General features: G+C 44.7%; 1 protein-coding gene across 1 annotated transcript in view; it reads right to left on the bottom strand.

The window, feature by feature from the left end:
* sv2a (synaptic vesicle glycoprotein 2A) overlaps positions 1 to 12,454 on the bottom strand; it is a 37,343-nt gene that overhangs the window by 15,744 nt on the left and 9,145 nt on the right. The window contains exon 2 of the mRNA XM_060064348.1: positions 5,227 to 6,038. Within this exon, the coding sequence (XP_059920331.1) occupies positions 5,227 to 5,851 (625 nt within the window). The 5' untranslated portion in view covers positions 5,852 to 6,038. The remainder of the gene's footprint in view (positions 1 to 5,226; positions 6,039 to 12,454) is intronic.

Raw genomic sequence — 12,454 nt, 5'->3', positions numbered from 1 at the left:
CTTAACTATACCTTTGCTAATCCGCTTTTCTAATCTGATGGAAAAACGGTTCACCAAATTGTCATTTCCAATGACTGTCACTACGTATTGCTGTGAAACACTACTCTGACTGTTTAGTTTCTCCGGACTCAAACGATTGGCTTGAGCAATTTCTTGATTTAAAATCAAATCAGTTTGTCCCTGTAGAGTACATGTTGGAACTGATACATAAGTTAATGTGGCAAAGGGGTTAGGGTAAGGGTCAGGGTTTAGTCTCTGGCTAACCTTTTATTTTGTGAGCGTGCTTTGGCCTGTTAATTTAGATTTCTCAGAAATTATTGGTCCGTTAAAATGTTTTAAACATATAAACACAAAGCATTTAATTGGAAATGTGATAACCGATTACCTAGAACTGTGTCAACATCCAATGAACTGGAACTGAAGCTGAATATAAATTTTAACGAGATCCTTAAGAAAATGATATCCAAGCATGGTACTAAGGTAAAACAAATAGACCCACTTAGCACAACCAACACAGCTTCTATCACTCTCTTGCTTCCTCTCTCTCACCATCTCTCCTCTACTGCCATTGTACTCGCAGGCCCACGGACGCCCACACTTGTGCTCTTTTCTTACTAGCACTTAGCAGCTGCATGTTTCTGTTCAGCAAAAGGTCAGCAGGATGAGGACTCAGGCAAATTAGCGGCTCTTTGTAGCATACTGTTCATCGTAGCGTTAGCGATAGCAGCACTAACTGTAAAGGCCACAGAAAAAACTAAATATTTATTAAACTATATAAAATTATGAACATTTTAAATAAAATTCAATCAACACCATGGCCATCTGATAACACGCTTAGTAATTTTATACAGTTTTTATCAGGATTTGCATAAAAGTACCCAACCTTTTTAAGACCTCTAATTTTTATTTATTTTTTGGATTACTGTAAAGCGGATATGAAGGACGACTTCTTATTAAATAATTTCACAGCGGTAGACTAGGCCAAGGCTCAGGCTGAGCCGGTGTAAAGTATTAAGACAGGAGGACATAGCAGTGTCTCTGCTGATGCAGCAGGTCGTCCCACATCTCCCTGCACTGCGAGGCAGAAACCACCCAACCAGGCGTTCTCTCGCAATTTAGGGGGAACACACCCCAGACTGCAACTGCAGCTGCCACCTCTGCAGCTTCCTAACAAGGGCAAGTCAATGACAAACACGCACGCATGCACACACAAGCACACACACAATCACATAGTCACACACATACACACACACACACACACACACACACACATACACACACACAGTCATGCACACACACATGCGAACACAAATACACCCCCGCACAGACAATATATACATCTCCTCACTTCCCTGCTGCAGACTAAGTGAGTGCGCATTAGGATATCAGCAACACGCTGACTATTAATAGTCCACTCAGAGTATAAGTAAATGGGTTTTATTCACCATCAAACACATCAATAAAGTCTGTGGTGTTTGGATGGACTTGGCTGTGTCGAGCAGCGGCACTCTAACTGTCTTTGTCTAGTGGATGCAGAAACAAAGCCCGTGGGGCTCCCTGCTTCCACTACTTGGCTCATTGCCGCTCCTGTTAGGACAGAATTACATCTATGGATGATTTGCAAACGATTTCATGCAGAGTGACACGCATCCACTCTTTTTGCTTTGTCATCTCCAGGTGTAAATCTCTGCAAAGAGCATACACAAAAACACACTCAGTGGGACACAACGATACACAGGCACACACAACCGAACAGCAACATCGACACCGCCCCCCACACACACATACACACACAGACAAACACAGACACACACACACAAAGATTGACACGCCCATAGAGACACAACCACACACACAAACAATAACAGCTACAGCAGAGGATAGGCTCAGCGCAGCAGTGTCTTACAGTGACTGTTGGAGGTAAGGACGGAGGGATGGAGGAAGGAAGGGAGGGAGGGAGGGAACCAGGATGGGTGCTAGGACCCATGGGAAGCAGAGCAGCCGTGACAGAAAATCACTTCAGCATGAGTCAGGCCTGTTGTATAACAGGGGGAGAGGGGAAAAACAGTGGGCTGGTTACACCCCTCCCCCTGCATCACCAACACCCTCAACACCAAGCTTGGCCGGGCCTCGGCCCCACCCCACCCAGTCCCCCAGTCAGAGGGGGGGCAAGGCAAAAGGGGAAATTGCTAATGTAATAAAGTGCTGTGTATTCTACACATGTCACGTCTTGATGGCATGGCTGCTAGCCAAACACGCTGACTGAAGATCATCGGTCACCTGGGACCGCTGAGACTAGTTCAGTCCCAGGAGTTGCGCAGGAGACAGAGAAAAACCATAGCAACACATCTCAGAGAACTACGCTGAATTAATTCTATATGAATCATTCATTTGTGTAGTTAAAGGACAATTCCGGTATTTTGAACATTGAGCCCCCTTTCTGGTTGGTCTAGGATGAAACAGAGTGGTTAACACCGTAATTTTGAATATTGGCCCTGTCTCGGAAAGGGCAAGGGTTAGTGGGTGGTTATAGTCTTTTCGCTCGGTTCTAGCCCTACTGTTGATACGGAGAACCGAGCGAAAAGGCTACAACCATCCTCCCTTTCCGTATCCGGCTCCGGTCCGGTTTCGTTTCATTTACAGAATGCCAATTTACAAAATGCCAAATAAAACACGACATAAACTATATTTCGCTATGATAATTGATTAGGAACATCAACGACCACCACTAACCAATCGATGAGTTTCACATTTCTGAAAATGAACGTTTAGGGTGTTTTTGAATGCCCATAGCTAGCCATCGTGAAGCAGGCAGGGGTGATTTGAAATTAGCCAAATACTCGAGACAGGACCAATATTCTACATTTCGGTGTTAACCACTCTATTTCATCCTAGACAAACCAGACAGGGGGCACAATTTTCAAATACTTATTGCTGAAAATCCACAAAAACAACATTACTCAAAAACTGAAATTAATTGAACCTGATCCACATTTTATAATTATGTATAGTGATATTTGGATTTTTTTTCTACACTGAAGTATACTTATTTTGCCACTACATCATTGGGAATACATCAGATTCCTTTTATTTAAAGTAAAACTCACATCATGTGAAGAAAGATCACATGATCAACTCAATAGCATTGTATTGTAGACAAGCATTATGCAATCTGAGGAGCTAAATCATTACCAATCCCATGATACTTAATAGTACATAAGTACTAGCAGGTTAAAACATTGTAACAACTAAGATGAAGAAATGCCGTATCTAGGTATTGTACCTATTCAAACTTAACGGTATGTTGGTATATATATTTTTTGTATTTTTTGTGTATTTTTTTTTAAACATAAATATTCTTAATTATCATTTATTTTATACGAATGTCAATAACAGAGTTGAAAAGAATAATGCTTTATAAGTATGTTATCCTTATTGGATTCCCATTTAGACATTTATTTTGAAACAATAATTATTAGGCTAACTATTGTAATACTGACTGAAATTATGACAGAGATGCTAGAAGAATCCCACTGTAATTAAATGAGCCTATCGTTTCCAATTTCTTCATATATGAATGCAATATATTTGGAGACTGGGGATCATCTTGGTTATAAATGCTAACTGAGTAAAGGAACTGATTGTTGAATACTGTATTCTCTCATCCAGCTAACATTAAGAACCAAGATGGCCGCGAGGTGATTCAGGCCCATAGCGTCTGTTTTCTGGTGCCCTTGCTGGACAACCAATAGCGGATGACAGGCTGAGCGTGGAATCTGATTGGACAGGGAGACCTGAGGGGAGCAAACTGTCAAATGCATGTGTTCCCTGCTGGAGAGAACACATGAAACAAGATAGAATCACAGATGTGCACCCACTGTGGGCAGAGGCTCACACTGAGAGAGGGAGAGGGACACTGAGAGAGAGGAAGAGAGAGAGAGAGAGAGAGAGAGAGAGAGAGAGAGAGAGAGAGAGAGAGAGAGAGAGAGAGAGAGAGAGAGAGAGAGAGAGAGAGAGAGAGAGAGAGAGAGAGAGAGAGAGAGAGAGAGAGAGAGAGAGGAGAGAAAGAGAGAGAGAGAAACGGAGAGAGAGACAGAGAGAGACAGAGAGAGATGTGTTCACTAAATTAATTGTATTTTTATGTGGAAATGATACGATACTAGACACTAGGCCTGCGGATAATACACACGTACCATATATTATTCAAACCATGATCCAGCCATCATATTATAGCTACAGCGTATAAAGTAGACCTGGGATTGCTGTGTACTAAATTCTATTGGCGATTAAAGATGCATGGGCTGTTGAACCTTGAATGCCTCCTAATAGCACCGTCCAAAGAGAGAAAGAGAGAGTGAGAGAGAGAGAGACAGAGAGAGATAGAGAGAGACAGAGATGGAGATAGAGAGAAAAAGAGAAAGAGAGGTAAAGAGAGAAAGAGAGACCGCACCCCAGAGAGACGGAGAGTTTCAGTTGCAGAAAATAAAAGTCTTGTTAGGATTAAGCTCTCCAGCGCAGCACTGAGCAAGCCAATTTCTCCCAAATTCGTCGTACATCTGGGCTCTGCTGATTAGCAAATTCAGCTTTATAATGACTTTTTTTTCCCTTTCTGCATTAAAGGTTTTACGAGAATAACGTTGGCGACAAGTAGGTGATTCGCTGGGAAATAGGCTTTGAACATAAACAATGTCGCACTGTCACTTGTGTAACACCATTTCCTGGCTGTAAGGAACAAGAACAGGAGGGCTGCAGCTGTATTGTTGACATCGATACGAGAGGGCTCTTTCATGTTGCAGAACCCTCAAAGCGTTGCTCTGAAAAGGGAGGGTGACTAGCTTTCTTCTGCCCTGACAGTGAATCATGAATGCCCTTGTTGTAACCTTGAGAAATGCGATACATGCATAACATCGTTTTCAGGTTTGATATTATGGTCCTGATTGTCGCCAATTAGCAGTTGAGTGAGGGCATTCTGTTGTAGCCTGTTCAACTAAGCCTCCTTCACCAGTCCTAAAGGCTGCTGAGTCACAATAAACACTACCGGATTCCCCAGCACTAGCTCTGAGCCCCTGCTACCTTGTGACAACCCACAGGTTTACATGGATGGGGCAGAGACACGCATTCAGCCCCATTCTCCCTCCTCGGGTTAACCATGCCAATGTTGTTTTCACGAACACTGATGAGGCGAAGCAGAGAAGAAAAGCGAGGAGTAGTAACGCCAAGCCTTACCCAGCATGCCCTTGTTGGGCTCCGACAGGCACATATCCTTTTCGGCGCTGGGCAGTACGAAGCCCACCACGAAGATCTCCACGCCATCCGCCATCAGCGCCAGGCCCAGCACAAAGTACAGCGTCCACTGGAACTTGCCGTGGCCGCACTCCTGCAGGATGGTCTCGTACTGCTGCGCCAGCTCCTCCTGGTCCTTCCGCCGCTCCGCCTCGTAGGCCGACAGGTCCCTGAAGGGGGCCTGCCCGGCGCCCAGGCCATCGGCGCCGCCCGGCTTGCCCCCGGAGTCGGCCCGCGGGATGCCCTGGTACTCGCCCTCGTAGATCTCGTCGTCCTCGTCGTGGCCCTCGGTGGAGTCACTGTGGCCGGCGGCGTCCTCGTCCTCGTCGTTGGCCGCCCGGCTGTCGTTGCGGTGGTAGCCCGCGTCATTGCCCGGCGCCCCGCCGTAGTCGTCGTCGTCATCCTCCTCCTCAAAGCGCTTGTACGAGCGCTTGGTGTACTCGTCGGCCATCTTGTCGGCGCCACGGCCCATCTTCTTGCCCACCTGCTTCTTGGCCACCTTGGCGATATCCTTGGCGCCGCGGATGAAGTCCGAGCGGCCGTCCCGGTAGCGCCCGTCGTCCTCCATCTTGGGGGGGGGGGGGGGGGGTGTGGTCTGTCGCTGAGAAGAACGGGAGGTGGTGGATCAGGAGCGGCCCGAGAGCATGGGAGTGTGGAGGAGCTCTAGGGCGGAGTGGGCGGGGGTCTCGGACGTGGTGCCTGCCGTAGAGCTGATGCCGGGCTGTTGGACCGGGGGGACTCTCTGGTATGGAGACCTGCGGATCAACATAAGGATTCAGGGTTGGTTTATTTGCATGTTATCATTAGCATGGAGTACCTGGCAAGGTGCTCAGAGGGTGCGCCTCCGAGCTCGCCCCCACCTTCACCAGGATCTTCAATTCAATCTCTCCCTGGCCCAGGCGGTCATCCCGCCGTGCCTAAAATCATCCACAATAATCCCAGTGCCGAAGAAATCTAGCATCACCAGCCTGAATGATTACCGTCCGGTGGCCCTTACTCCGGTAATCATGAAGTGCTTCGAGAGACTGGTCCTTCAGCACATCAAGGACCATCTCCCCCCAGACTTGACCCTCAGGCCTAAACATTTTTTTTGTTTGGTGCCGGTTTCCGACCAACCCTGTCAATATATGTGCGACCCAAATTATTTTATGAGCTGTAAAAAAAAAGAAAAAAAAAGTTTGATGCAAACTATAATTACGTTTTGGTACAGCACCTCTTCATTCTATACAACGATGAGCGAATTTTCTCGTTTTTAAAGGAAAACAACCTACTTATCATTCGCTGCCGCTGGAAAAAAATTAATAAAAAAAATAAATAAATTCCCTACCTACCCATGACCTCAACTGACAACCAACAGGGACCAAACATTATTTTTTTTTAGGCCTCACCAGTTTGCATACCGAGCGAACAGATCCAAAGAAGACGCCATTTCCGTAGCTCTCCACTCTGAACTGAACCACCTGGAGCAGCAGAAGAGCAACGCTCGGATGCTCTTTGCGGACTACAGTTCAGCCTTCAACACCATAATCCCGGACAGACTCATCACTAAACTGGACACTCTCGGCCTTCCCCCTCTCACATGTGCCTGGATAAAGGACTTTGTAACAAACCGACCCCAAACTGTGAGACTTGGCCCCCACCTCTCCTTCACCCGCACCCTGAGCATCGGCTCCCCACAGGGCTGTGTGCTGAGCACCCTCCTGTACTGCCTCTACACCCACGACTGCAGTCCGGCACACAACGACAATCTCATCGTCAAATTCGCAGACGACACTACAGTGGTCGGACTCATCTCTAAGGGTGATGAGGCAGCCTACAGAGAGGAGGTCCTGAATTAGACAGCCTGGGGTTCAGAGAATAACCTCGCTCTGAACACCAAGAAGACCAGTGAGATCATCGTCGACTTCAGGAAGCACAGCACCGACCCCCCCCCCTTTACATCAACGGCGAGTGTGTGGAGAGGGTCCACACCCTCAGGTTTCTTGGCGTCCTCATCTCCGACGACATCTCCTGGTCAGAGAGCATCAAGGCAGTCTGTGAGAAGGCTCAGCAGCGGCTACACTTCCTGAGAGTCCTCAGGAAGTACAACCTAAACTCCAACCTACTGCTGACCTTCTACCGCTCGTCCATCGAGAGCCTGTTGACATACTGCATCACAATCTGGTACGGCAGCTGCACCGTTGCAGACAGGGCGAAGCTCCACAAAGTTGTGAAGGCAGCACAGAAGATCATTGGCTGCCCTCTCCCCTCCCTGACGGACATTTACACCTCCCGCTGCCTAAACAGAGCAATAACTATCACCGAGGACAGTTCCCACCCTGGCTTTGAACTTTTTGAACTGTTGCCCTCAGGCGCTACAGGTGCATTAGGACTAAAACAAATAGATTCAAGAACAGCTTCTTCCCAAAAGCAATAACCTCCCTCAACTCTCACATGAAGCACTCCTAGTTCAACCACCCCAACCCCCGGACTCATACCACTTATGTGCAATATATTATATTAAACACTAGATGGGCTATATATATATATATATATATATATAATATAATAATATATAATGTGCAATATATACATATCTTACACTGCATAGTACCGTATTTATTATTTATTTGCAATGTACACACTCCTCAGGACTGCACACCCTACCTCGCTTTTTTATCTCTTCATGTCCTGTGTTTATGTGTTTGTATTGTATATATGTATTTTTGCACTGCTTGGAGATGGCTGTTTTAATCTCATCGTACATGTGTACAGTGACAATAAAGGTATTCTAATTCTAATTCGCAGTCAGCTCTTAGTTAGTAAAACCTAGGCACTGCAACTCACAAATGAGGGGATAACAAGGTAGCGCACAGCTGATGATGGATACGTTCATAAAGTATCCATCATCAGCCACTTTCACTTTATCTCAACATATATATCAACGTCAATATTCCAAATGGACAAACGCATAGCATATCTAGTACAATACAATCTTGGGAGAAGGGTGAGCATTACCGCTAGGGTTAGCTGCCTTACGACTGAATGTGGTGCAGTGCTTAGCCAGCCATGAGTCCTCAATTGAGCTCAGTGGCCTAAGTGGATTATGGCCGGAATCACACATCTCTGTCATTTCTTGTCCATTGAGGCTGGATTCCATGGCTAGAAAATGTTTTTCTTCAGGCACTCAAATGTTGTTGTCTTAGCCTGAGCCAAAGGCCATGAAATATAAAGATCAAATACATAATTGTATGTGTTTATGTCTTACATCTTCTTTCCTTGAGAATTAAGCAATATTTGGCCAAGCTTTCAGTATGATCTTTGCTATCTAGAAGCCATCTATCATTTTGCCAAAGATCCAACATACATGATAAGATAGAGGAGAGAAGGGCAGAGGAGAGGAGAAAATGGGAGGGTTGGAACTGGCAGAGGAGAGAAGAAGGTGAGCAAGAGAAGATGCAATGAGATAAGGGGAGAGGCAAGGAGAAGGCAAATGAAGAGAAGAGAAGAATGGAGGTGAGAGGAGATTTAAACCAAGGCAAGAGAGGATTAAAGGTAGAGAAAGGATGGATGAGATTAGAGACAAGAAACTCCTGCCATATTATAGTATACTGTTATTTAAGTGGCAGTTTACCAATCAATACATCCACACAAGCCTTGTAATCCATACCAAAAGAAAGACACCAGGGTAAACGCAGGCAAGACAAGACCAGAGCACCTCAACTGACCTTGCTGGTGCTTTAAAGGACAGTGATGGTATTTAAAACAAAAACCTCATACGGATATAATGAAGACTTGGTGGTAGTGTCGTTATTTTAAGTGAACAAACTTGTGCAGGGAAGGATAATCCTGTTTGAGGAAGAGGAATCCTCCCATAAGGCCTTGCGGCCCTGAACACTTCGCCCCCTCTTCACAGAGCATGGAGGAGGATGTTAGCATTGATTTCCAAAGAGATTAAGGTATGAAAAGTTCACTGTAACCCCTTAGGCACACAAGGCACAGTTGTGAGCCTTGTCTGTACATCCTTACAATGTATGTTTATTGTATAAAAGGGACTACGCTTATCTGCTCTTTCAAGTCAAACAATTCAATGCAAATAAGTGTAATACGTTAACCGCAGCGAGTCTCTTGGGAGCAAGACTCTCCAGCCAGACCTTTCTGAGATCCTCATGGACTATGATGCAAAGTGATGTGTAAAGTTCACCAGTTGGTTTGTTCCGGGTTTGGATCCAGCCAAGAAACTGCATGGGCAGAGATAAAGCTTTCCTTCTGTTTTGTCATCGAGATTTTCTACCAAAGAGAAACTCCTTTGCGCGAGTGGATGAATCTGTGAGAAGAAGTCACACCAAAAGCCCAGCGAATTTCCAATTTGCGTTAATAGCGCGAGTTTGTCACGCAAATCTCAAGCCTTTACCCACACTAAGAGCGAGGGGCTTACCTCGCGTAGATACTTTTCTTTCTGCCGACCCAGGCCGATATAACCACCGTTTCAACTGATTGTTGTCATCAGCAAGGCCATCGAGATCGACAACAAGTGTGACAATATGTTGTTTCATGTAAACTACATGCAGACTCTGTACTTGTTTTGAAAGTTCTGGAGACGTCCAAGAGTTATTATGCGCTTACATATCCCTGCCTCCAGCAACATGATGGTTGAATCAAATATGAAGCCAAAGAAGAAGGTTTAACACCCCATCAGATTTAAGATTATTCTAAATGATTTGCGAGACTAGTGTTAGGTTAGTTTGCCAACAAGTCACAATTAAAACACAATTTTCAGCCCCTCCTGGATGAATAAAAAACAAAACCCACAATTAGGTTTAGGCTGTCCTCTGAACCCACTCATGTTTCAGCCCCACTCTGGGGCCAACCTGATGCTTGATTGGCCGTCGTTATGGAGCGATCAGCCAATCCCCAGCTGGAGATCCAGATGACAGTAGGTCGTCTCCAATGTCTGCTGATGAACAGCAGAGAGGAAGCTGAGGCACACAAACCCCCGTAGTCAGCGTGTTGCACGCACACACACACACACACACATGAAAGAGAAGTGGCACTTCCAAATTGCATAGCGTTTTCCCTGCTTTGAGCAGTTCAATGCACTCAGGTAACCAACTCCGGTGCTCCCACAATTGATTGGTCAATGGGCCATGGATGGTTTAATGAAAGTAATACTTTTGATAATTAAAATATGATACCGATCATGAAATTAGTCCTGGATTAACTAGAGTGCGGCTATAGCTAGGTTTGATTCTTAAGGGTGTTTAGAATAGGGCAGGGTTATCTAATTTGTTCATGTTAATAATATGGTTAGGATTTCAATTGGCAAGGATTATAACATGGCTAGATCACCTTGGTTAAGGTCATTACTAGCCTAGAATGAAGTGGTTGGAGTAACCAGCTGGGCTGGGATAATCATCAGAGTTCTAAATGAATAGTTATCAACATAGAACAGCAAACCCCATGGGCTAACTGCATGCAATTTCCCAAGATGAAACCAACGAAAATGTGCCAAGATGAATATGTAAAGCTTTCATTGGAAACAGAGGGTTTTGTTATTTAGGACATCATAAATGAAGTGCAAACAGATAATACGTTTGCAGGGGAGGGAAGAATTCATTTCTGTCAAAATTCTGTCAGTGATGAAAGACTGGATTATGTAATCCCATTTTCTGGCAAGACGATACCACACTAGAGGCTATAAATTGTACAACACACACACACACACACACACACACAAACACACACACACACACACACACACACACACACACACACACACACACACACACACACAAACACACACATACACATATACAGCAGGGAAAATAGTGTAGGTTAGCAGCATGCCTAAGAAAGAACAAAGGCAAAACAGAAATGGTGCCTTGAAGTTGGGAAAGAAAACCTAGCATGTGTATGCAGCCGGTTTTGGCTGAAATTAATTGTTCTTACAGTCCATCTGTCCTCAAACAGGGAACAATTTTAAGACTACAAAGTACAAAGTTAACAGTTCCTTTGCCAAGAATTTAGAAAGTATAGCTGGTCGGAGCCAATTCAATTTCCAACACATTGGAAACGGATCTCTAATTTAGGCCAGAGTAGTCTCACAGATACCATGGAGTCGTAGATGGATGTCTATGCACTATACCACTCCATGCTCGTTAATCTGGGCTTGGCTGCCTTAGTCTGGCCTGTTTGCCACTGATGTCCCATTGGTCAGGCGAAGACAGATGGGTGGCAGCCATGCTCAGGTTGTTGGTTGTTTCCGCACACTGTTAGTTCCCAGTTTCTCATTTTTTTAGTGCACTTATTAAAAACACACCGCTATTGAAAGTATTTAAAGGACCATACAATTCTGGGTGAATAAACCATTTTAACCATTATTGTTTACATTTTTGATAAGAGCACCCTCACCCTAAATGATCTTAGGCAGAATCAGCAGAGCAAAGTCATTACGAAAAATGATATTGGTAATGGAGGTTTTTGTGCCAGGTGACACGGTTATAGCCAGGTGACACGGTTATAGTGGTTTGATTGTCCTGAACACTATTTTCCTTTATTAAAGAGAGACAGGATACTTCTTAATGATGCACCATAATAGCCCTTAAACAGGAGAGAAGAGAGTTTGCCTCATTGAAGGAGAAGTCCTTCAACAGAAACTGTCAAGATTGTACACAGTTAAATACCAATGTGATTGAATCACTGATAGCATCCATAGAGTGCTGACTGCCTGCGATCAGAAAAACAGCCTCAGCTGCAGGTCCTATGAATAGAAATGAGCCTGAATGGATTCCCATCATGGGAGTGTTGGACACAGGCCATCAGATTGACAGATGGAGGCGAGTGATTCAGCAGCACAGAGTAACCCATTGGATATTCTTCATCATCTTCGGTAAACCCAGGGTATTTTACGGTCATATAATCTGTTTCCTTAAAGGATAGTCATGGCTGAAAACACTGTGTGGGGATTATTCAGGGGACCGAATTAAGGTGATTTTGTAAAAATTTAAAAATGGGGATAAGGTAGTTTAATGGAGTCGAAAGGGAGGATTCTCCTGACTAAGTGGATTCAAAATAAGTTAAAAGAGCGTGATTGAGATGTGTTTGGTCGAGAGACAGCCTATTTAATAAACAAAGAAGCAAATCCAACAGACTTGTATCCTTGGTTGTTTTTAACTCCTCTGATGAATCAAGA

This window comes from Gadus macrocephalus, chromosome 11 (genome assembly GCF_031168955.1).
Source record: "Gadus macrocephalus chromosome 11, ASM3116895v1".
Taxonomy (NCBI): domain Eukaryota; kingdom Metazoa; phylum Chordata; class Actinopteri; order Gadiformes; family Gadidae; genus Gadus; species Gadus macrocephalus.
This window is presented reverse-complemented; position numbering and strand designations above follow the sequence as displayed.